Below are 26,767 nucleotides of genomic sequence, written 5' to 3'. Positions count from 1 at the left end.
CCTTCCTTCCTTCCTTCCTTCCTTCCTTCCTTCCCTCCCTCCCTCCCTCCTTCCTTCCTACCATTTATCCCCTCAAGGCAGCTGCCAAGATTACCAGCTCGCCTGCCCTGAGGATTTCTTTTTCTTTAAAATTCTAATAAAACTGTAAAAGCTTAATTCTACTGATTCAGAACTTTTTGTGTCTGGGCAGTCTTTTGGGTTGGTCCTGAACTCTGTAACATAACTATGCAGAGAGAGAGAGATGAGATTCACTGTGCCTCAGGATTTGGAGCATTCAATGTTATGCTTTTAGGCAATGCTAAATAGTGCAATAAGTATTCTGAAGTCTTATCTTTTATGTTTTCTTCCCCTTCTCTGGACCCTTTATGACTAGCGCATTATCACAGGTATTCTGAATTTCTTTTTCTTTTTTACATTTAGTGTGTGTGTGTGTGTGTGTGTGTGTGTGTGTGTGTATGGTGTGTGCATGTGCCACAGTGTATGAGTAGAGGTCAGAGGACAACTTGAACTTACAGGAGTCTGTTCTCTCTTATCACCATGTGGGTCTTAGGGGTCAAACTCAGGTCACTGGGCTTGGAGGCAGACAATTTTAACTGCTGAGCATCATGCTGGCCCATGTGTGGGGCACATAAGCCACAGCACATGTGTGAGATCTGAGACAACTTGTGGGAGTTGGTTCTCTTCTACCATGTGGAATCCTGGGATCCAACGCAGGTTGTCAGGCTTGGCAGCAGGAGATTTTACCCACTCAACTATCTCTCCAGTCTCAGTATTCCGAATTTCAAGAAAATCTGTGTCTCTTTATTAAATTAAGCATTTGTTGTTCCTTTCAGTTTAGATGCATGCCCTTTGGTTCTAAGAAATTTTAGATCTTATTTCATCCACTCTCTTTCCGGAACGCCAATAAGAAGGGTTGTAGAACTGCGTCCTTAAATTAATTAATTAACTAATTATATTTATTTGGTCTCCCTGTTTGTTTATTTATTTATTTATTTATTTATTTATACTTATTTGGTCTCCCTGTAGCTCCAGCTGGCCTGAAACTATGTAGACCAGGCTGGCCTTGAACTCACTGAGATGGGCCTGCCTCTGCCTCCCATTTGCTGGGATTAAAGGCATGTGCCACCATGCCCGGCAATTTTTATTATTTCTTATTTTCTAGCTTCTATCATTTTTTTATAATTTCAACTCAACAATAACACATTTTCTTAAATTATTCTTTTTTCATATAATCTTGTTCTTATTTTTTAACCCCTGCACAGGGATTTGCATGTTAGACAAGTGCAATCTGTGAAGAGGATGACCAGCTCTCTTATAACTTCAACTGCAGATAGAAACTGTGGCTTGCAATGGAACTCTGCTCTGCTAAACTTCTCTTGTAAATACTGTCATTGCAAATGGTTTTTAAATTTCTAGTCTGCCGAGACTGGAGAGATGGCTCAACAGTTAAGAGCACTGGCTGTTCTTACAGAAGACCCAGGTTGAATTCCAGTCACCCACATGGCAGCTAACAACTGTCTGTAACTCCATTTCCAGGGGATCTGACACCTTCTTCTGACCTCTGCCGGCACTGCACGACATGGGTGCACTTACACACATGCAGGCAATACACTCATACACATAAAATAAAAATAACAAATAAAATGTATAAAAAAAATTTCTATACCTTTAATCCCAGCACTCAGGCAGAGGCAGGCAGATCTCTGTGAGTTCAAGGCCAGCCTGGTCTACATAGTGAGTTCCAGGACAGCTGGGGCTACAGGGAGACCCTGTCTCAAAAAGACTCCCCCCCCCCGCCAAAAAAATTTCTGGTCTGCTGATATTTCTTCAGTTTGTCTTTGGAAGTTTTATGTTTTTTAAATCCTTTATTGTTTAGTTTAATGAAGTTTGGGCAAGGAGCAGAAATCATTGTACATTGTAAATTTTATCTAATTAGATTTATTCACTCATTTTTAAATTCATTTTTCAGTACTGGGAATCCAGGGCCTCATGCATGCTAGGCAGCTGCTCCTCCACTGAGCTGAATATGCCAAACCCTAATCAGTAGTATTAACTTTTTGTGATGTTTTTAGTAAGAATTAATGTGTAGAGTTCCTTAAATATACCTGGCATATAACTGTCACAGAAAGGTAATTTTCAAGTCTAAATATATTAGTGGCTTTAAAACGATATTGGAGCTGGAGAGATGGCTCAGTGGTTAAAAGCACTGGCTACTCTTGCAGAGGACCCAGGTTTGGTTTCCAGCACCCACATGGCAGCTAACAACTGTCAATAACTCCAGTTCCAAGAGATCCAACACCCTCTTCTGGCCTCTCTGGGCATTACACCCATGGGTGCATTTATATACATGCAGGCAAGACACTTATAAAATTTTTTTAAAAATTGAAAGGAAAATGGAATTACACGCCAGGCGTGGTGGTGCATGCCTTTAATCCCAGCACTCCGATCTCTATGAGGTCAGAGGACAACTTGTAGAAGTTTGGTCTCTCCTTCTACCATGTGGGTTCTGGGGATCCAACACACGTATTCAGGTAAAGGTAGTAAAGTGAATACCTTTACCTGTTGAGCCATCTCACTGGCCCTCTACCTGTATTTAAACACGTACTTTTATTAGTTCTTTGAGAATTTCATACAATGTATTTTTTAAAAAAGTTTAATTTGCCGGGCATGGTGGTGCACACCTTTAATTCCAGTACTTGGGAGGCAGAGGCAGGAGGCAGGTGGATCTTTGTAAGTTCAAGGCCAGCCTGGTCTACACAGTGAGTTCCAGGACAGCTGGGGCTACAGGGAGACCCTGTCTCAAAAAAACAAAACAAAAAAAGTTTAATTTATTTTAAAATTTTATGTGAGTTAGCATATTGCCTGCATGTATTTAGTGTACCTGTATAGTGTAATGACTAAGAAGGTCAGAAGGGAGCATTGGCTCCCCTGGATGGTTGTTAGTCTCCATGTGGTTCTGGGAATTGAACCTAGGTCCTCTGCAAGAGCAGTCAGTGCTCTTAACTGCTGAGTCATCTCTCCAGCTCCATACAATGTATTTTGATCATGTTCTTCCACTTCCCCCAACTCCTCCCAGGTCCATTCTTACCTCCCTATCCATCCAACTTAGTGTTCTTGTTTTTCCCAATCTGGGTTGTTCAACTCTATGGAACTTGGTTGACTTATCAGGTGTCATGCCCTTATAGAAAACTGACTCCCTTTCCCAGTAGCTATCAAATGCCAATAGCTCCTCAGCTTAAGGTAGGACTTCCTGCTTACCTCCCCCACTGAAAGCTGGGATTTTTGTCTGGCTTGATGTCTGGCTTGAGCAGGTCTTGTGCATGTTGTCACAACTGCTGCAAGTTCTTATGCATAATCTTGGGAGGAGGGGCATGATATAGATGTTCCATTTAGGGCCGAGCACTTCATAGTCTCTTATTCTTTGCATGTTGATCAGTTGTGAGTCTCTGTGTTAATTGTCTATCTGTATTTTTTATGTCTAATTGAAACCCAAAATTCATCTGTTGGCAGCTCTGATGACATTGCTGCTCCATTCACATCAGAGGATGCTGGAGGCAAGTGGATTTGCATGAATCTGTAGACTCAAGCTTCAGGCTTATACCTCACAATTTCTTCTTATATTCCTAAATATTGGAATATATTTTTACTTCTTTCTTTCCTTCTCTCTCTTTCCTTCTTTCCTTCCTTCCCTCCCTCCCTCCTTCCTTTTTTTTTTTTTTTTGTCTTTTTGAGACAAAAGCCCCAGCTGGCCTGGAACTCACTATATAGATCATACTGGCCTTGAACTCCCAGAGATCCGTCTGCCTCTGCCTCCTAAGTGCTGGGATTAAAGGCGTGTGCCACCACCTCAGCTTTAGTTTTATTTTTAATGACGGTTTTTGAACTGGGTGTGGTGGGCACACCCTAATCCCAGCACTCAGGAGGCAGAGCCAAGAATATCAGAAATTCCAAACTGGTCTGGGCAACATGAGACCCTTTGGCGGAAAAAAAGAAACAAAACAAAAATGGCATGTGTGGGTATGCACACATACACATGCACACACACGCATACTCTGAATAAACATAATTAAAAAACTAACAACAAAGGTGGTTCTTTAAAGATCTTAGTGAAAACAATAACTCAGTGATAAATACTTGGTAAAGCAAAATTCTTACCATTAGGTTGGGGAAAAACTGGAGGAACAGGTGGTACAGCAGGAGGATAATTTGGAAATACTGGAGGAGGCAAAGGAAAATTCATCCCTAAGGAGCCCTGTGGAAACATTTAAAAATTATAAGACAACACAACACAAAGCTTCTGTAGGGACTAATTAAAAATTTAATAGAGTGGCTGGAGAGATGGCTTAGCAGTTAAGTGTGCCTGCTGTTCTTCCAGAGGGCTAGTTTGGGAGGCTAACAACTGCCTGTAACTCCCACTCCAGTGGATCCAACCCCGTTCTGGCTTTTGTAGGCAGGCACACACACACACACACAAAAACCAGATCTTTAAAAAATTTTTAAGAGAAGTCATGAATGATTCTTACCAATTGTTGTAAAGCAAAAAGTGCAGCTTTCTCCTTGGCTTCATTTTCAGAGTGGCACTGCGGCCCATGCACCAGTAAGCCATTAGACAACTTCACCTGGCAAATGGTCATTGTCTAAAATGACAGAACATAGAAGAAGTCTGTGAGATTATCTCCCAAGGAAGTCAGCTTCCTCCCTCAAAGCTTTGTCTCAACAAAGGAGAATAATTTCATCTGACATTCTATAAAAAAGAATTCAATTCTTGATTCTCCTGCCTCTACTTACCGAGGAATAGGATTATGGGTGTGCATTACTCTGCCTGGCTCTTTTCTTCTGTTGCCTATACCTTTGGTATCACATCAAATAAATCAATCCTGAACATGTTGTAAAGCTTTAACTCTATTTTTCTTCTAAGAATTTTATAGTTGTAGGTCCCAGTTCTTATTTGAGTAATAATTATTATCATTATTTTATCATTATATTGCCTTGGTTGACCTTCCTCAGTCTCCTGAGTGTTAGAATTGTTGGAATTACAGGTGTGTGTTCTGATACTCCATACTCAGACTGAGTTTTTTTTTAAACATTTTATTTATTATTTTTATTTTATATGTACAAGTGCATTGCCTACATGTATGTGAATGCACCCGTGTCCTGCAATGCCTCGGAGGTCAGAAGAGGGCTTTGGATTCCCCTGGAACTGGAGTTAAGGATGGTTCGTAACCGCCATGTGGGTGCTGGGAATTGAACGTGGGTCCTCTGCAAGAGCAGTCAATGCTCTTAACCTCTCAGCCATCTCTCCAGCCCCTCAGTCTGAGTTTTTAAAATTACATTAAAAAAATTTTGTGTGCGTATGTGGAGGCCAGAGGACTTGTGGAAACAGGTTCTCTCCTATCATATGGCTCTCAGGGATTAAACAAGTCATTAGGCTTGGTGGCAATTGCCTTTTCTTTTCTTTTTTTTTTTTTTTTCGAGACAGGGTCTCCCAGTAGCCCCAGCTGGCCTGGAACTCACTATGTAGACTATGTAGACCAGGCTGGCCTTGAACTCCACCCGCCTCTCCCAAGTGCTGGTATTAAAGGTGTGCACCACCATGCCTGGCTTTTCTTTTTTCAAATACTTCATCATTTGTTAGTTTTTTTAAATTCATTTTCATGCGCACGGCGTGTGTGTGTGCGTGCGTGCTCACATATGTGTACAGAGGCCAGAGAAGGGTGTTAGTTGTCCTGCTCTATCACTTTCTGCCTTATAGGGTCTGTCACTAAGCCTGGAGTTAGAATGGCAGCCAGCAGGCTCCAGTGATCCTCCTGTCTCTGTTCCCAATAGTGCTTAGATTATAGGTATTTGTGGCTATATATGGCTGTCATTTTTTGAAGATTATTTATGTATATGCCTGTGTGTCTGTGACATGTGTGTGGGTGTCCTCGGAGGCCAGAAGAAGGTGTCAGATCTCCTGGAGCTAGTTACAGGTGGTTGTGAGCTGCCCAACATGGGTGCTAGGAACCAAGCTCAGGTCCTCTGGAAGAGCAGCAAACTCTTAACCACTGAGCCATCTCTCCATCCCCATGCCAGATTTTTTAATTGGGTGCTGGGGATTTGAATTTAGGCTGTTGCTTGCACAGCAAATGCTCTTATACACTGGTCATCTTTTCATCCCCCTTGAGTTAATTTTTAATTGTTTTAGGATTTATTTTTATTTAATGTGTATGAGTGTTTCGTGTGCAAGGACATAAGTGTGCCACATGCATGTAATGCCTGGGGAGGCCAGAGGAGAGTGTCAGATCCCCCTGAACTCAAGTTACAGTTGATAACTGCCAAATGGGTGCTGGGAACCAAACCAAGGTCCTCTGGAAGCACAGCCAGTGGTTTTAATCTCTAAGCCATATCTCTAGCCCCTGAGTTAATTTTATATATGGTATTAGGAAAGGGTCTGACTTCATCATATAATAGGTGGACATTAAGCTTCTCCAGACTATTTGCTGAAAAAAAAAAAGATGACTTTCTTTACTGAACGGTCTTGGACTCCTGTCAAATATTCATTTTGTTCTACATATAAAGGTTATTTCTGGGCATGCTAGTCTTTGTTCTTTTGACAGGGACTGTACTGAATTTGCAGAAGCCTTTTGCCTCTTTCATTAAACTCATTGCTAAACATTTATTTTATTTTATTTTTTTGGTCTTTTTGAGACAGGGTCTCCCTGTAGTCCCAGCTGTCCTGGAACTCACTATTAGGGGCTGTGGTCTGTACTGAGAAACTGTACTGAGCTTAATATAACCTGGGAACTGTGCTTTTTCTTTTTTTTTTTTTTTTTTTTTTTTTTTTAAATTTTTTTATTATTTTTATTTTTTGTGTACGTGTGTATTGCCTGTATTTAGGTAAGTGCACCCGCGTCGTGCAATGCCCACAGAGGACAGAAGAGACTGTTGGATCCCCTGGAACTGGAGCTACAGACAGTTGTTAGCTGCCATGTGGGTGCTGGGATTCGAACCCGGGTCTTCTGCAAGAACAGTCAGTGTTCTTAACCGCTGAGCCATCTCTCCAGCCCCTCACATTTATTCTTTTTAATGTTATTGTAAGTGGAATTATTTTCTTAATTTCCTGTTTGGATTGTTTATTATTAAGGTACAGATGTGCAACTGTTGATACTGTATTTTGCAGTTTTGTTGATTTCACTTATTAGTTCAAAAAGTTTTCTTGTTGGGCTTGGGTGGCACACACCTTTGATCCCAGTGCTTGGGAGGCAGAGGCAGGCAGATCTCTGTGAGTTCAAGGCCAGTCTGGTCTTAAAAAGGCAAGAAAAAAAAAAACAACTTTCCTTCTAATGCAATCTTTAGTGTTCTATATGCAAGATCATATCACCAGTGCACACAGTTTTCCTTTCCACTTTAGTTGTCTTGTCTTGCTTACCTGCTCTAGCTGAATTTAGTACCATGTTAAGTAAGTCGCAAAGATAAATATCCATGCCTTGTTCCAGCTTAGAAGAAACTGCTTTCTGTTTCAGGTAAGACTATATCAAGAACTTGACTGTGAAGAAGATAAAATAACCTTTGTTTGCAGCTAATAAGTCTGAAATGACGTTTGGGAGACCCCCGGAGGTTCCCAAGACCCTTTTCAGAGGACCATTGAGGTACAACATATTTTTTTTAATATTTATTTATTATTTTTATTTTATGTGTATGAGTGTATGGCCTGCATGTAGGTAAGTGCACCCGTGTCGTGCAATGACTGCAGAGGTCAGAAGAGGCTGTCAGATCCCTTGGGACTGGAGTTACGGACAGTTGTTAGCTGCCATGTGGGTGCTGGGATTGAAACCCGGGTCTTCTGCAAGAACATGAGGTACAAAATATTTTGTAATGACACTGGGATGCTATTTGTCCTTTTTATCATTGCTTTTCCTCATTTCTCATTTTCCTTCCAAGTATACAAAGGAAAAAATTCACTGATAGAGGTTCAGACCAGACACTGTAACTAGCTTAAAAAAACCTGCCACTGTAAATTTCTATTTATTTATGAAGCAGCAGAATCTCAGTTTTCAAATGAACCACAAACAGCCAATAAGTTTTTTTTTTTTTTTTGGTCTTTTTGAGACAGGGTCTCTCTGTAGCCCCAGCTGTCCTGGAACTCACTATGTAGACCAGGCTGGCCTTGAATTCACAAACTCACAGAGATCTGTCTGCCTCTGCCTCCCGAGTGCTGGGATTAAAGGCTTGCACCACCACGCCTGGCTTGCCAATAAGTATTTTAAAATGTGTTTCCCATCAGGGAAAGACAAGTTAAAATAACTTTGAGATTGAATTTCATCCCAGTCAGAATGGCCATCACTAAGAAGAGAAAGAACAGCAAATGCTGACGAGGATGGGGGAGGAACCACTATTTACTTGGCGGGAGTGCACACTTGGACAGACATTATGGAAACCAGCATGGAGGTTACTCAAGAAAATGAGAAGAGAACTTCCCTATGACCTAGTATACCACTTCTAGGCATATACCCAACATATGCTATATCCCACCAAAGAGATACTTGTACTTCCACACTTCCTGTTGCATTATTCACACTAGTAAGGAAATAGAACCAGTTTAGATGCCCAGCAACAGATGAGTAGATAATGAAAATATGAAAAGTATGAATAAAATGGAATTTTATCCAGCTGTAAAGAAAAATGAAATCACGAAAATTTCAGGAAAATGGATGGATCTGGAAAGTTATATTAAGTGAGGTAACCCAGACTCAGAAAGACAAAAACGGCATGCTCTCCTTCCTATGCGGGTGACTTTATGCATGTATCTAGGTGAGGGTGAGTATGGGTTTAAGACTATGAGACTGGTAAAGAGATCATGAAAGGGAAATGAAGTCTTTTTTTTTTTTTTTTTGGTTTTTTTGAGACAGGGTTTCCCTGTAGCCTCAGCTGGCCTGGAACTCACTATGTAGACTGGGTTGGCCTCAAACTCACAGAGATCTGCCCACCTCTGCCTCCCGAGTGCAGAGACTACAGGCGCGTGGCATGCCACCACACCCAGTGGAAATAAAGTCTTGACCAAGGAGGACAACAGAACTTGAAAGTAGACAGGAGGCTATGGGTGGTGGAAAGGTACAAGGCGGGGGGCCTGGAGGGGGATAATAAAAAACAACTGTCTTCTTGAAAATGTCATAATGAAACCTAATATTATATAAGTTAATTAGGAAAGGAGGGAGGGAGGGAGAGAGGGAGACAGAGTCAGTCACTGGATAGCCCCAGGCTAGCCTTGGACTTATGATCTTCCTGCCTCAGCCTCCCATGTGCTGGGGTTATAGACTTGCTATCATGCCAAGCACATTTTAAGGTGTCCCCCTGCCCCAGGGTTTCATGTATCTCAACTTGACCTCAAACTTGCTATGTAGTCAAAGATGACCTTCAACTTCTGATCTTTCTGCTTCTACCTCTTGAGGTCTGGAAGTATAGGCATGAGCTACCACCCCCAGTTTCACGTTTTAAGTTTCAATGTAGTAACAAATAATAGTCACAATTATTTGAAAAAGCTATTAAAATCTTCTTTTTTTCTATGTACTTATATAGCTTTATATTTCTACCAAAATAACATATAATGAGAGCAATAGTAACAGGCATATAATAATCTAGATTTTAAAATGTAGAGCATTATTATCATGCTTCTTGCTATGTGTTCATGTGTGTATGTGCACATATATGCATATGTGTGAAGAAGACACTGGGTATCTTCAATCATTTTCATCTTGGTTTTTGAGATAAGGTCTCTCACTGAACCTAGGGTTCACTGATTTGGCTAGACTGGCTAGTCACTAAGCCCCAGGGATCCTGTTGTTCTGTCAGCTCGAGGATCCTGAACCCAGCCTTTTTGTAGGTGTGGATATCAAACTCAGGTCTTCATGTTTGCATGGAAACACCAAGTAAGCCATCTATCCACACTATCTTCTTGTAATTTTTTTCTTCCACTGCTGGAGATTAAACCCAAGATATCTTTGCATGCTGGTCAAATATTTCACTACTGAGTGAGACCTATAGCTCCCTGAAACTTATTTTTGAAAGACTTTTTGGCATGATAGGCACTGAGTTAAGAAATACATAAAGTGTTTTCCTAATGCATCTTCCAGTTCTCATCAATGAAGCTCCCTCATGCAACAGAGGGTCAGGAACACAAAAGGCCACAAATGGCCAAAATGCAGAGAGTAAGAATCTACAGAGTGTGGGTCCTTGGACAGGACTCCTATATTGAGGTCCACCCACCCAGGGCTCAGGGACCATTGCAGAAAAGGGGGGTGGGTGGAAAGATTCTAAGAGCCAGGCAGGAAGTGCATGACCACCAGAAATAGTCCTACAGGCACCTGGGACCCTTCTCATACACACCTACAGCAGTGGTGTCAGCATGTACAAGACCCATGTAAACTGTTAAGCAGACAAAATCCTAGAACAGAACTGTGGAAATGAACAGCAAGCTCCAACCACAGTTGAAGAATTATTGGCAGCTGAATATTACTGGCTGAGGAAGAGCTGATTTTCTTGAAGGGAGAGATTCTAGATAGGCTGACTAAACCCTGGTGGACAAACTTGCACCAAGGGACATCTGGGGACACTAAGTTTACATAATAGGCCTTAATACAAATTACAGAATGCATGAACTCCCTTGGGGGGCTATCGGGTTGTTGCCAAAGGGGAAGGGGGTATAAAGATGATTTTATGTATGAAATATGCAAAAAACAATACAAATTTATATAAAAAAGAAATATATAAACTTTTCAGTTTTAAATTCTAATATAAGCATAGATTTAACATATATGAATAAAAGTTCTTTGGGTTCTTCCAAAATGAAGGCGTTTCAGAAACCAAAAAGCTAAAACTCTTGTTACAGACCAAGACCCCTAGCTCTACCAATCTACTAGAATACTTGCCTCCCAGGTCTTTTGGTCAGTTTCTTTAAAGGCTCTAGTTACATGGAAAGGAAATAGCCAGAGTGAGAAGCATAAATCTACACTTTTCTAATCTTTAAAAAACCCTCATTGGGATGGCGACATAGCTCAGTAGAGTGGTCGGCTGGCATGTGTGAGGCTGAGTTTAATTTCTACTGCTGCTAAAAAAAAAACAACAGCAACAACAAAACAAAAACACAAATACAAAACCAAACCAAACCCCAGCCCATCATTTGTTAGTTAAAGATTTTCAGCCAATTTATTTAAGTTCAGTTGAAGAATTTATATCTAGGGGTTGGAAAGATGGCTCAGTGGTTAAGAGCATTGGCTGCTCTTGCAGAGAGCACCCTGGCTCAATTCCCAGCATCCACATGATGGCTAACAACCATCTGTAACTCCAGTTTCAGGAGATCTAATGCCCTCCTCTGGCGTCCATAGGCACTGTACATACATGGTGCACTTACACATGCAGGCAAAACACTCAAATATATAATACATAAAATTAAAATGAATAAAATATTTTTTAAAAAAAGAATATGCTGGGTGAGGCAGCACTCTGAGTTCAAGGCCCACCTGGTCTACATAGCAAGTTCCAGGCCAGCTGGGGCTACAGGGAGCCTGTCTCAAAATGACCAAAGTGATATATGTTATAAATGACCCTGTCTCAAAATGACCAAAGAGATATATGTTATACTATACCTGTGGTGTTCTCAGAAAGGAGAAATCTGGTTGTGGCATTCCGACAAGGGAACAAATTCGAGAAAGTTCAGTTACTGGTGTGGACACAGGAGGGATCTGGCCAGGCCAACACATGCTATCCACAGATGGAACATTTTGGTATTCATTAGTACTGTGAGGATTGTTCATATAAGATGCTAACAAAAAAGAGAAAAGGGTATATCTACATTAATAAAATGATCTTGAATTCTTCAGTTATTATAGTTGTACAATAGCTCAAATAGAAAACTGCTAAATGGCTAAAAAAAAAATGACAGGTGAGGCACAGTGGCTTGCATCTGCAATTTCAGTACTTAGGAACCTGAAGCAGGAGGACGACCACCAGTTTGAGACCCAGTCTCCAAAAACCAAAAGGTTAAGGAAAAAAAAATTACTAAAAAGTAAATATAGGGACTGGAGAGATGGCCCAGCAGTTAAGAGCACTGGCTGCTCTTGCAGAGGACCTGGGTTCAGTTCCCAGCACCTACATCATGGCTAACAACCATCTGTAACTCCAGTTCTAGGGAATCTGACATCCTTTTCTGACCCCTGTGGGCCCTGCATGACACAGGCGCACTTACATACATGTAAGCAATACACTCAAACACATAAAAATATTTTAAAAAAGAAGTAGATTACCTAAAAGTATTGAGACTTTAATAAAAATTTTCAGATAATTAGAATTGACTAATGATAATTATCAAGATAAAAATTTTAAATGGGGGTCTGGAGAGATCGCTCAGCAGTTAAGAACACTGGTTGTTCTTGCAGAAGACCCAGGTTCAAATCCCAGCCACCCACATGGCAGCTAACAACTGTCTGTAACTCTAGTCCTAGGGGATCCGACAGCCTCTTCTGACCTCCGCAGGCACTGCACAACACAGGTGCACTTACCTACATGTGGGCAATACATGCATATACATAAAAATAATAAAATAAAAAAAAATTTAAATGGGCTGAGTATAGTGGTGCATGCCTTTAATCTCAGAACTCAGGAGGCAGAGGCAGGCAGATCTCCATGAGTTCAAGGCTAGCCTATTCTACACAGCAAGTTCTAGGTCAGTTAAGGATACATAGTGAAACTCTGTCAAAAAACAAACAAACAAAAAATAATTAAAAAAAAAAACAACTGGGTCTGATGGAGCACACCTGTAACTGTAGCACTTGGGAAGTGGAGACAGGAGAAACAGGAATTCAAGGTCAGGCCGTGTATAGAAAGTTTGAGGCCAGCCTCAGAAATTTTCTCAAAAACCAAAACAAGGGGGCTGGAGAGATGCTCAGTAGTTAAGAGTACTTGTTGCTCTTGTAGAGGACCTGGGTTTGGTTCTCAGCATACACATGGTGGCTAACAACTGCCTGTAACTCCAGTTCCAGGGGCTCCGATAACTGCTGGCTTCTATAGGCACATGAACTCACATGGTACATATAAACTAATGCAGGCAGATACATACACATAAAAATAAATAAATCTTTGGGGTTGGGAATGTGGCTTTGCAGCAGCACGCTTCCTTAGCATTTATATGGCCCCAGGATTTATGCTCAGTCTCTCCCCCCACAACACACAAATCAAAACAAAAGAAAAAAGCTTTTAAGTTATTGATAGCCAAAAGTTTCAATTTTGAGCAATGAATGATTGATTACATGGTGCTGCTACAAGTAATTTGAACAAATGGCTCTCTTGAGCAGATTTACAATTAGTCCTTAACTTTATCATTTATTTTCTACATTTGCTTATTTTTTTTTGTGTGTGTGTGCATGTATGCATATGTCTCCTGGGCCACAGTGCATGTGTGGAGGTCAGAGGGCAACTGGTGGGAATCAGTTCTGTCCTTCCACCATGTGAGTCATGGGATAGAACTCATGCTGTCAGGATTGGGAGCATACACCCTAACCTGCTGAGCTTTGTTTTTTTGAGAGAGGTTCTCATTATGCAAACCCTGGATGGAATGGAACTCACTATGTAGATCAGGCTGGACTCACAGAGATCCTCCTGTCTTTGCCTTCTTAAGTTTTTTTTTTTTTTGGTCTTTTTGAGAAAGGGTCTCCCTGTAGCCCCAGCTGGCCTGGAACTCCCTATATAGACCAGACTGGCCTTGAACTCACAGAGATCCGCCTGCCTCTGCTGGGATTAAAGGCGTGTATCACCATGCCCAGCTTTAATGGTAGAATATTTTTGTTGTTCCAAAATGTTTTTTTGCCAGGCATGGTGGCGCATGTCTGTAATCCCAGCACTGGGCTGGCACATGCAGAGGCTAGATCACAGCAAGTTTGATGTCAGTCTGATCTACACAGTCAGTTCTAGGCCATGAGGAGTTATACAGTCAGATCCTTTTTTAAAACGAAAAAGAATTTTCAAGTTGTCTAAATGTAAATGTTTTTACATAGAAAATGATTTAAAATTTCTGAATGCTCACATTTTGTTTTTTAAAATTTATTTTGATTTTATGTATATGAGTGTTTTGACTGCATGTATATATGTGCATCATATGTGTGCCTGGTACCCGTGGAAGCCAGAAGAGAGCATCTGGAACTGGAGTTATAGATGGCTGTGAGCTGCAATGTGGGTGCTGAGAAATGAACTCAGGTCCTCCACAAGAGTAGCACATGCTCTTAACTGCTGAGTCATCTCTTCAGTCTCAATGGTCACATTCTTTATGACCAATAAGTTTAGTAACAGAACAAAAGCATACCTCAGTAAACAACGTTTTTTATTGAGATTTGATCTCACTACATAGGCTTGGCTGGCTTGGAACTCACTATGAAGACCTGGCTGGCCTCACAGTCTCAGAAATCTGTCTCTGCCTTTGGAATGCTGGGATTAAAGGCATGCACCACCATACATGGCCCCTCCCTTTTTGTTTTTTTGGACAGGTTCTCATGAAGCTTAGATTGGCCTCAAACTTGATATTATAGTCCAGGCTAGCCTTGAACTCCTGATCCTCCCGCCTGTACTTTCCAAGGGCTAGTATTACAGGTGTACACCAAAAAATTCTGTTTATTCAGCATTCAGAACTGAACTCGGGGCCTTGTGCATGCTAGGGTACCAACTCTACCAACTGAGCTATCCCCAGCCTTGAAACCTCTGTTTTAGAAAAGTGGCTGAGATCTGGGCCTGGCACGTAGACCAGTAATTCTAGACACTCAGGAAGCTGGAGGCAGGAGGACCACCTGTCTGGGCTATAGAGTTCCTCATCTCAAAAAAAAAAAAAGAAAAAGAAATTGAAAAAGGGCAGGACATGCAGGTTGACTCTAGTATACTTGCTTAGAATGTTTGAAGCCTCAGGTTCAATCTCTAGTAGTGAGTGAAAAAAAGGTTAAATGGCTGGATTCTGAGCTACTCAGTTCTTTATGCTTTCTCTATAGTGAAATTAAGTAAAACTTAATTGTCTTTGACAGTGGGATGAGATTTATTCATTTTTTGTCTAAAAATTTATTTTGATCTAGTTCAGTAGTTTATCACTCTGATAAATAATTTCTAATAGCTTCTGAAGATCAGTGAGATAGCTCAATGGATAAAGGCTCCGCTGCCAAGCCTGACCACCTGAAATTTTACTCATTATTCCAATATTCACTGGAGTATAAAATGGACTAGGCTCTACCTTTGTTCCAGATTTTGATCCTTAATAACTTCAGAAATGATTTAATTTACTTGAGAAAATCCTGTTCAAATCCACTTTTGTTTGAATCACTCTTCCTGGTAGATTTCGGCAGATAATTACATAACTATACACTAAAATGTAAGGGACTAAGGTCTAAATAATCACAGATATTCACCAAAATCCATCTGAGTGTTACATGCTACCTCACAGGCATCATAGATTTCAGGCAACTACTTGCTTCCAATGTACATCCTTATTAATGATTTTTAACTGATTTTTTTTTATAGTGGTTAAATTATTTTAACATTGGAGCTGGAGAATTGGCTCAGCGGTCAAGAGCACTGACTGCTCTTGCAAAGGACCCGGGTTCAGTTCCCAGCACCCACATGGCAGCTAACAACCACTGGTAATTCTAATTCCAGGGGATCTAAATGCCCTCTTCTCACCTCCTTGGGCATTTACATCGGTGCACTTACACACATGCAGGCAATACACTCATACACATAAAATAAAACAATGAAAATACTAAATTATTTTAATATAAGTACTAATATCAATGGCATCTATGTTGAGTTGACAGTGCTAATTGCTTTATATATAACTACCACAAGTTACTTGTAATTCATTGTTCTCCTTTTATAAACAGGAAAACATTTTTAGAACTGTATTTAAACATATATAATCATTTAAAATGTGGACATCTTTCAACGTTTGGGTATCTACTTTTTTTTCTTCTTCTTCTTTTTTGGGTATCTACTTGTAATAGTACATTTTAAGTAGTCTCAAGAAGATTTAGGGCTTACAAATCTTTAATCACAGTCATACTACTTCATAAGTGACACAAGTTAAAAAAAAATCTTTCTTTTTTTGGAGGGGCAGAGTCTGACTGTGTAGCCCAAGTTGACCTTGATCTTCAAGCAATCCTCCTGCTTCAGCCTCTCAAGTGTTAGTTTTATAAGTGTGCATTACCATATATAGCTTAAAATATTATTCTCTAAAAAATAAAAATAAGCAAAGTATGGTGGTACATGCCTGTAATTCTAAGCATGCAAGAAGTTGAGGCAGGAGGAATAAGCATTTAGGTCCATTTGGGCTACAAAACTACATAGTGAGACTGTCTCAAAAAGATAAAACCAAACCAACCAACCAACTAACCAAAAAATACAAAATAAATAAATAAGACCAAGCAAAAGTGTAGTTTTTCTTTTGTAAGACAGGGTCTCATTATACAGCCTTGGTTGGCCTGGAACTTGCTATGTAGACCATGCTGTTCTCAAACTTAAAAATAGTAGTTTTAAGGCAGGGTTTTGCCCTGTCTGTTTATATAGCCTAAGCTGACCTGGAGCTTACTATACTATGCACTGCAGGCTGGTTTTAGACTCAGTAATTCTTTTGCATTATCATCCCAAGAGCAGAGATTATAGGTGTGAGCCATAACATCTGACTTAAAATAGTGCTTTATTTAGTTACTTATTTATATTTTAAAGTTTACTTTTTATTATTTTAAATTATGTATTTATGTGTGTTGGGGGTGTGTGCATGTAAGTACAGATGCCTGAGGAAGTCAGAACTATTGGATCCTCTGAAAGTGGAGTTACAGGTGGTTGTGAGCCATCTGACATAGGAACCAATCTCAGGACCTCTACAAGAGCAGTATATGCTCTTAATCTCTGAGTTATCCCTCTAGCCTATTTATTTATTTATTTATTTATTTATTTATTTATTTATTATTTGTGTGTATGTATGTGTAGGCGAGAAGAGGGCACTGGATATACTCTTCTATCACTCTCCTTTAAGACAGGGTCTCTCCCTGAACCTGGGGCTTGCTTTTTTTGGCTAGGCTGGAAGCTAGCAATTCCAGAAGCCAGCAAGCCCCAGTGACCATCTTGTCTCTGCCCACCTTTGAAGCTGGGGCAACAGGTACTCATGGGCTTCCTGTCTTGTTACTAGAATATGAACTTTAGTCTTCATGGGTGTATGGCAAGTACTCTCAGCCTCTGAACCATCTCTTCAGGCCCCAGTTTTATTTTGTCTTTTTGAGACAGGGTCTCCATGTAGTGTAGCCCAACCGGCCTGGAACTCACTATGTATACCAGACTGGCCTTGAACTCACTCACAGAGAGTGCTGGGATTAGAGGCGTGTGCCACCATGCCCCACATTAGTCCCCAGTTTTATCTTTGAAAGGACATAGAAAGAGATGGTTCAGTAGGTTAAGGTGCTTGCTGCCAAGCCTGACAACCTGAGTCCAATCCTCAGGACCCACATGGTAGAAGAGGGCTGACTCCCCCAAAGTTGTCCTCTGGGATCCACACATGTACACAGATACAGACACAGAGACACAGAGACAGACAGACAGACAGACAGACAGACAGACACACACACACACACACAAAAACTGTAATGTTTTTTTCCAAAGAAATCAAATGAACTAAACTTCTGGAAATGATATTCACAATTAGTAGCAGTACTTCATTAACTTACCTAATTTCTTCTTTGGTTTATGTTGTGATGACAGTCCATATTCATCTCTTCTATTAGCAGAAACAGTAACCTCATTACTGAATTGGTTCATGTCATTCTTACTGTCCATGGTGTTGGGGCCATCAATTTTTAAAATTTCTTTAAGCATCCGTGTTCCTTTCTTTTTATAAAAGATACATATGGAGATGTGAGGATGAAGAAAATAAACATTAGATTTATTAGATTTATACTGATCCTTCATTTTTTGAGGTTATTTTTCTTTTGAGGTGCTGTCCTTATGTCTGCTAGACAGGAGCTCTATCACGGGGCTACGTTCCCAGCCCTTTTTTTAGTTTGAAGAGTTCCACTGTTAAAAATTAAGATACAGGTGGCAAATGCCTTTAATTCTAGCACTTGGGAAGCAAAGGCAGGCAGATCTCTGTGAGACTGAGACCGGCCTGGTCTACATAGCGAGTTCCATGGCAGCTAAGGCTACAGGGAGATTCTGTCTCAAAAAGACCAAAGAAGAAAAGATAGTCGAGGGCTAAAAAAAAAAATTACATTTCAAGGTACATTCAAGGTACAGAAATAATACTTATCTTATTTAACTTTTAGCCTAGTCACTTAAAAAGCAGGGATCTGTGGTCTAAAGAGAAAACAAAAACAAACACCCCAGGCTCACTGAGGCAAAGTTTGAGTAGCTGGGTGGGCTTTGTATGCTTGGCTAACAGAGGAGAAGTTATCATAGGACAGAGGTGCTGCAACATACGAACCATAGCAAACGACTGTGGTGACAAGTGCTCTTCATTTGGAGGTTCTCCATGGTGAGCTGACGGTATTTCACTTTCCTTAGTGATATTCAGAGATGCTAAAAAATTCTCAATTCCAGAGTTAGGCTAAAAGAACAAGTATGCATAGTGATGAAAGTAGAAAGATACAGTAAAAGACTAGATTTTACCCTCAAAATATTAGCATAATTTTCACATAATTATTTTTCCTAGATGTTAAAACTTGGAAAGAGAAACTGAATAAAGGATTTTTTTTTTTTTTTTTACCTTATCAACAGCATTTGGGTGACCAGTCACAACCTTCTGGGCTTCTAAGGTTCCTGGGCTTTCACTTCTCTTCAACAGTTTAATATTACACCTAGTAGCCCCTCTACAAGTCTAAAAAAAAAATCTTTTTGTGAAAATAAATTCATAGTTACTGTTTAGCAACATCCTAAATAACTGAACAATATTGTATTTTATGTACTGCTTTCTCTTCTATGGCATAAGAAATAAAAAGGGCCTGTAAAACAGAATGGCGAAAAATTGTATCTTTATCTTCATTTATCTATAAATGAGATTTAGCATTTCTTTCAATTATGAATACAGGCAATAAACCACTGATATGGCCTGCATGTTTACGCACACTTCCTCCATCCTAATGATGAAACAATAACCCTCCAATGGAATAGTATTGGAAAGGCAGATCTTTTTTTTTTTTAAACAGACTTTATTTTCCTCATATAAAAGCTCTAGGTAGTAGCCACAGCTAGAGCCTGGGTTCTCTGCACAGAGACTCTGGTGTGAGTTTTCTCAAGATGATTGGTGAATTCCTGACAGTGAGACTTGGTGAAGACCGTCTCTTTCCAGAGGTTAGGGGTCAGATAGCTGTAGGTTTTAGAGATGGCATCAAAGGTGGCCTTGGTGAAGTTGCCCATGATGGCCATGCAGCCCCTGGCTGATGTGTAGTGGTCATCAATACCAGCTATCAGCAGCTGCTTTGATCTTTATGAGATAATTAGGGTCAGATGAAGTCATGAGGTAGAGCATCCATGATGGGCTTAGCATCCTTAAAAGAAGAAAGAGAAGGCCAGGCGTGGTGGTACACGTCTTTGATCCCAGCACTTGGAAGATCTCTGTGAGTTCAAGGTCAGCCTGGTCTACATAGTGAGTTCTAGGCCAGCTGGGGCTACAGGGAGACTCTGTCTCAAAAAGACCAAAAAAAAAAAAAAGGAAGAAAGATAAAAGAGTCTTTTCCTTCTACCATGTTAGAATTTAAGGGGCTTAGGGCTAGAGAGGTGGCTCAGCAGTTAAGAACACTGGGTGTTCTTGCGGAAGACACAGGTTTGTATCCCAGCACCCACATGGAAGCTAACAACTGTCCGTAACTCCAGTTCCAAGGGATCCAACAGCCTCTTCTGTCCTCTGCAGGCATTGCACGGCACAGGTGCATTTACCTACATGCAGGCAATAGACGCATACACATAAAATAAAATTTCAAAAAAGCATTTAAAAAAAAAAAAGAATTTAAGGGGCCATGTAACTATAAGCCAGAAGGAAAGATCTTATAAGACAATAATAGCCTCTCAGTATTTCAATGTTGCTGTTTTCTCTTAAATTTATGTACTTTATTTTACTATTTAAAACATTATTCCAGCTGGGCATGGTGGTACACACCTGCAATCCTAGCACTCTTTAGGACGTAGAGGCAGGAGGATCAGGAGTTCAAAGCCAGCCTCAGCTACATAGTAAGTTAAGAGGCCAGACTAGGCTATATGAGACCCTGTCTCAAAGACAACAAAATTCTCCCAAACACTAAAAATAAATCATTATTCTGCCATTGACTTTATTTTTACTTCCAACTCTCTAAAACTGTTATGAAATAAATGTTTAATGTTTAAGCTACCAGAATATAGTACTTTTATTTTTAGCAGTTCAAACCAACCAAGAAATCCATAACAGCAATGTTTCTAACTGTATTTCAGCTTGTTTTAAAATTAAAAATATTATTTGAAAAATGATGATGGCTTCACTAATAGTTCAGAGGCTTCATTAAAGATGTACATTTTTAAAAACCAATCTCTTTCACAGAACAAAGCAGATTAGAGGATAAGAGTTTCAGAAGGGCCAGGTGTGCTAGCGCAAGCCTGTATTCCCAGTACTTGGGAAGTAGAAGCAGGGGGAGCAACAGTTCAAGGTCATCCTGAGTTACACTATGAGTTCAGAGGCCAACCTGTGCTACAAGAGACCCAGTATACAAACAAACCCCCCAAAATCTAATAAACAAAACGTTTCAGAAGAAAAGGACATTAAAAGTTAAGGGCAGGTGAAATGGCTCAAGCAGGTAAAGATACTTGCCACCAAGGCCAACTGCCTGAGTTCAATCTCCAGGGTCCACATAGTGGAAGAAGAAAGCCGACTCCATGTGCATGCCACAGCACCCACATCCATATCCATAACCAATAAATTATACAAATAAAGTATATTTAGTAGATTACTAGTTTATTACAGATTTTCTTTGTGGGAGGGCAAGGGTAGAAATTGAAGCAGGGTCTTTCACATATTAGGGAAGCACTGCATCACCGAGCTCCATGCCCAGCTCAAGAGATTCACTTAAAAAATGTGTATTAAAGTCAGGAGCACACCTTTAATCCCAGCAGAGACCAGGCAGAGGCCAGCCTGGTCTCCAGAGTGAGTTCCAGGCCACGTGGGGCTTCAGGGAAACTCGGTCTCAAAAAGACCAAAAAAAAAAAAAAAAAAAGTGCATTAAGTATATATTAAGGTATAATATATGCGCAGAAAAGTGCACATGTGGCACTCATGTCAAACTCTTTTGCCTCCCTAGTCCTGGGGTTAAGGTGTGCCACCACACCCAGCCTTATACTTACATATTTTGAGAAAAGCCTCAAGTGATCAATATTTTATTTCTGTTTTAAAGATAAAGTTGAAGCTGTTAAAAGCTGCTTAAGGTCACCCAACTATTAAGTGGCAAAATCAGGATTAGAGATGCAGCTATTTTCAAACCCAGGACTCCAGCTGGCAGCCTTCCGCTCAAGTAACTATGAATTCCAACAGATTCCTTATAGATTGTTGAAAAAGTTACTAAATTTAGTTAGATTCATACAACCACCAACTGCATTAAAAAAAAAAAATCTGGCTACTACAAATCGATTTCAAGAAAGCTTACCTGCTTATTGGATGACTTTTGTGACTGACACTCAGCTTTAGGACTCTTACATTCTTCCTTAACTAGAGACAAGAAAACAGAAATTTTGGTAAGTGAAAGAGCTTAACGAATACCAGTTAAATTTATCAAGTATTTACCATAGCAAAGTACTGTGCTTAAAATTAAAAGAATTTCAAGAATAGCCCCTCTCTGTCTGTCTCTGTTTCTGTCTCTCTCTCTCCCCTCTTCTTTTCTTGTCAATGCTGGGGATTGAGCCTTGTGCTCACCAGGCAAGTGCTCCCTGAGCATATCAAGGAACTTAAAATCCAGGGGAGAGAGAGAAGAGATAATTGCAGATAATCATAAAAGAAAAGGAACGTGGCCTCTAAATTTACTTTGAAGAATGGTAGATCCTCAAGTGCAAAACAGGAGGCTGAGTATTCCAGCAAAGGGAACAGTGGGAAAGACATGAAAGAAGAAAGGATGGGGCTGGAGAGATGGCTCAGTGGTTAATTAAGAACACTGGCTGTTCTTGCAGAAGATCCGGGTTTGAATCCCAGCACCCACATGGCAGCTAACAACTGCCTGTAACTCCAGTCCCAGGGGATCCGACAGCCTCTTCTGACCTCCGTGGGCATTGCACGACACGGATGCACTTACCTACATGCAGGCAATACATGCATACATGTAAAATAAAAATAACAAAATAAAAAAGAAAGAAAAAGGAATGTACTTCTCCAATTCTAAATAGACCAGTTTTGCTGGAGGTTAAGGACTAAAGTCAAACTCAGTGGAACTAAAGTAAGTGTGAGTCATAATCTGGTAGATATTGAAGAACATGGAATTAAGTTATATGCAACAGGCAACCAATCACAGAAAGGTTCTAAGCAGAACTGTGTTTTAGTAAAATTAAATATGAGGGGTCTGGAGAGCTGGCTCAGCAGTTAAGAGCACTGGTTACTCTTGCAGATGACTGGGGGTGGGGGTTTCAGTTCTCAGCACCCACATGGTGGCTAACAGTCTAACTCCAGTTCCAGTGGCTCCAATGCCCTCTTCTGACTTCCACGGGCATTGCACGACAAGGGTGCAATATATATATGCAGGCAAACACTCATACACATAAAAAGATTAATTATAAATAATACCCCATTGTTTAGAGTAAGAGACAAATTAGAAAGCTCTCTAAGAATATATAAAGGAAAGAGGATGAAGTAGTAGAGGGAGGACATGACATAAGATAGAGAGAACAGAAGACAATAAAGGAAATAAGGAAGACAGGAAGGAAAGGATGTAATCTTATAAAAAGAAATGAAAAAGTGACAACATATGGATAGTAAACCTTTGTTGACACATAGAATAACTGAATTACTATACAAACTATAATTTGAGGGAAAATTATAGTGCACTTGTGTTAAATATAAAACCTTCAGCTGAACAGGGTGATGCATATCTATAGTCCCAGTATATATAACCTATGTACCAAAGATGGTACCACTAGAAAATACTTTAAGATGAGTAAAAAGGAAAACATAGGGCTGGAGAGATGGCTCAGTGGTTAAGAGCACTGGCTGCTCTTGCAGAGGACCGGGGGTCAACTCCCAGCACCCACAGAATGGCTAACAACTGTCCATAACTCTAGTTCCAGGGGATCCAATGCCCTCTTCTGACCTCCATGGGCACTGCGTGATATGAATGCACTTACATACATGTAGGCAATACACTCATACACATAAAAATATTAAAAAAGGAAAACATACTATTCCCAAATTTATGAAACACAGCCAAAGTCATACGTTGAGGGAAATTTACAACTGCAAATGCCTATCTTAAGAAGGAAGAGGACAAGCCGGGCGTGGTGGTGCATGCCTGTAGTCCCAGCACTCGGGAGGCAGAGGCAGGTGGATCTCTGTGAGTTCAAGGCCAGCCTGGTCTACATAGTGAGTTCCAGGACAGCTAGGGCTACATGGCAACCCCAAGACCAAAAGAAAAGAATAAAATAAAAAAGAAGAGGACCAGAGGACAAGTGTGGTGGCTCATGCCTATAATCCCAGTATTTTTTTTTGACAGAATCAGATCACCTGGAAGTCCCAGATCACCTGGAAGTCACTATGTAGACCAGGCTGTCCTCTATCTCACAGAGAGCCACCTGCCTCTGCCTCCCGAGGGCTGAGATTAAAGGCATGCACCACTATGCCCGCCTAATCCCAGTAATGGGAGGCTGAGGCAGGACTGCTATGAGTTTGAGCCCAGGAAGAAAAGGAAAAGGAGAAAGGTTTCAAATCCATAATCTAATCTTTTATCTTAAGAAACCAGAAAAAGGGGGCTGAAGAGATGGCACAGTGGTTAAGAGCATGTATTGCTCTTCCGGAGGACCCACATCAGGTGGCTCACTATCACCTGTAATTTTAGTTCCAGGGGATCTGACACCTCCGGCCTCTGTGGACTCCAGTATTAATGTACATATACACAGCTACACACATACATATACACGATTAAAAATAAAATAAAAAATTAAAAAAAAGAAAGTAGAAAAAGGACATTAAACCCAAAGAAGATGGAAGGAACTAGTAGAGGTTAGTGTGGAAATAAATGAAATAGAGAATAGAAAACCGAAAAAACCAACAGAAATCAGAATTTTGTGTGTGTGTGTCTGTGTGTATGGTTCATATGCACTTGTGTTCATACAAGTGTACATGTGTGTGGAGGCCAGAAATCAACATTGAGTGTCTTCCTTAATAGCTCTCCACCTTAATTTTTGGGACAGAGTCTCTCAATGAACCCAGAGTTCACCAATTTGGCCAGACTGGCTGGCCAGTGAGCTCCAGGGACTCTACTGTCTCCACCCACTCCCAGCACTGGGGTTACAGAAGTTTGCTGCTATGTCCAGCTTTTATGTGGGTTTTATGCTGGGGATTCAAACTCAGGTCCTCATGCTTCTGTGGTAGGCACTTTATTGACTGAGCCAAATTCCTAGTCCCTTGGAGCTTTTATTTTGAGATGGCATCTTACTGGGTTACCCAAGCTGGCCTTGAACTTCTAGGTGAAAGTAATCCTCTTCTAACAAAAAGAAGACATAAAGAACTAAAATCAGAATTGGGGGCTGGAGAGATGGCTCAGTTGTTTGGAACACTGGCTGCCCTCGCAGAAGACCCAGGTTAAGGTTCTCAGCACCCATATGACAGTCAATAACCATCCTTTACTTCCAGAGGATATAACACCCTCTTCTGGCCTCCATGGGCACTGCATGCATGGGTACACTTACATACAATGCAGGCAAACTATTCATACACATGAAACAAATAAATCACAAAATTTAAAACAGACATGAAAGCAGGAATATTATCATTAGTCTTACAAAAATAAAAAGCCTATAAAGAAATGCTTGGCTACTATATGGTAACAACTCAGATAACCTAGATAAAACAGGCAGATTCCTATAATGAAACACACTATTTAGGTGAACTCATCTGGAAACCAACAATCTGAATAGCACTGTAACAAGAGACTGAATTACTAAGTATAAAAATTTCCCATTAAAAAAGTGGGAAGGGTGGGGTGCAGGAAGGGTAGGTAAATGAGGTTGGACTTGATCAGTGTGTGCTGTATTCATGTGTGGAAATATGCTGAATTCAATTAAATATGTAAAATTAATATATACCAATAAGTAAGTGAAAATAAAACCAAAATCATCCCACAAAGAGCAGAAAGTCTCAGGTCCAGATGGCTTTACTGGTGAATCCTAGCAAACATTTAAAGAGGAAATAACACCATTCTTTCCAAAACTCTTCCAAAAAAAGATGAGGAGGAACTATTTCTCAGTTTTTTTTTAATGAGGCCAGTATTACCATGATACTGAAATCAAAGCCATTCCAAAACAATTAAAATTATCCCTTTTGAATACAGATGCCAAAAAATTCCAAAAAAAGTAAAAACAATAAAAAACCCCCCAAACCCTAACCCAGCAAACTAACTCCTACAGTATAGAAAAAGGATCATATGTTGTCACCTAGTAGGGCTTTCCCTAAGAATGCGAAGTTGGTTCAACATATGAGATATAATCAGTTGGACGCAGATAAGTTCAATAGAGGGCAAATCATCACAAGAGATACAGAAGAAAAAAATTAAGAGTCTGTGGGTAGGGGACAGGGAGGAGATAGCTCATGTGGTAAAGTGTCTGCTACATAAGCATGAGTATCTAGGTTTGGATCCCCAGAAACGAATTAAAATCTGGGCATGGAACCATGTGTTTGCTACTCCAGTGCTGGGGGAAGGGTAGAGACAAGAAGGTTCCTGGAGCTCATTGGTAATTTGTCAAGTCAATCACTGAGCTCCAAGTTCAGAAAGATTCTGTCTCAAAAGATAAGGTAGATGAGCTGGTAAAATGGCTCAGCAGGTGAAGGTGCTTGCCGCCAAGCCTGACAACATGTATTTGATCCCTAAGACCCATATAGTGAAAGGAGAGAACTGTGTATACCCACATATACAAAATAAATAAATATAATAAAAATTTTAACAAAAAAGGTGAAGAGATCAAAGAATATAGCTGACTTTGACTTCTGGCCTCCACAAATAGGCACACACAGATATAGACATGCATGTGCATGTGCATGCACACACACACACACACTCACATAAACATATATTAACTCCCCCCCCACCACATAAACTAATTTAAGGATCTAGGGAATGTAACTCCACAGTATTTTTTGCCTAGCAGGTGTGAGGTCCTAGGTTCAATCCTCAGAACTGAAAAAAAAAAGAAAGAAGAAAAAAAAGTAAAGAAAGAACACTTAATAAAATCTAGTATTCCTTCAAGATAAAAATAAGAATTGGGAATATAGATATAGAATATTCTCATTTATTTTTCAAGAGACAGAGATAATTATAGAGTTCCACAACTGGTCACACACACAGACTGTCTGAGAATTGCCCAAATCTAAGTGGCACATCTAGGATGCAACCTCTACACCTAAGGCTCACAGACCACAGTACACTAATGTTTCTTTCAGCTTTTATCAATGAAGTTCCCTTGTGCAAGAGAGGGCCAGAATGCAAAAGGTCACAAATGACCAAAACACAGAGAATAAGAGTCTGCAGAGTGTGTGTCCTTGGACAGAACTCCTATATTAAAACCC

The 26,767-nt window shown here is 40.3% G+C and overlaps 1 protein-coding gene across 3 annotated transcripts in view; it reads right to left on the bottom strand.

Moving 5' to 3' along the window:
• Window positions 1–26,767, bottom strand: part of Xrn1 (5'-3' exoribonuclease 1) — a gene marked incomplete in the record, with an annotated part of 152,837 nt that overhangs the window by 3,662 nt on the left and 122,408 nt on the right. For all 3 annotated transcript variants that reach the window (XM_029557814.1, XM_029557813.1, XM_017795169.2), the window contains 7 exon segments: window positions 4,156–4,252; window positions 4,524–4,637; window positions 11,622–11,797; window positions 17,721–17,880; window positions 18,473–18,595; window positions 18,755–18,865; window positions 21,654–21,715. In XM_029557814.1, coding sequence (XP_029413674.1) covers window positions 4,156–4,252; window positions 4,524–4,637; window positions 11,622–11,797; window positions 17,721–17,880; window positions 18,473–18,595; window positions 18,755–18,865; window positions 21,654–21,715 — 843 coding nt within the window.

This window comes from Nannospalax galili, unplaced genomic scaffold, assembly GCF_000622305.1.
Source record: "Nannospalax galili isolate Female #2095 unplaced genomic scaffold, S.galili_v1.0 scaffold708, whole genome shotgun sequence".
NCBI classification, from domain to species: Eukaryota; Metazoa; Chordata; class Mammalia; order Rodentia; family Spalacidae; genus Nannospalax; species Nannospalax galili.
This window is presented reverse-complemented; position numbering and strand designations above follow the sequence as displayed.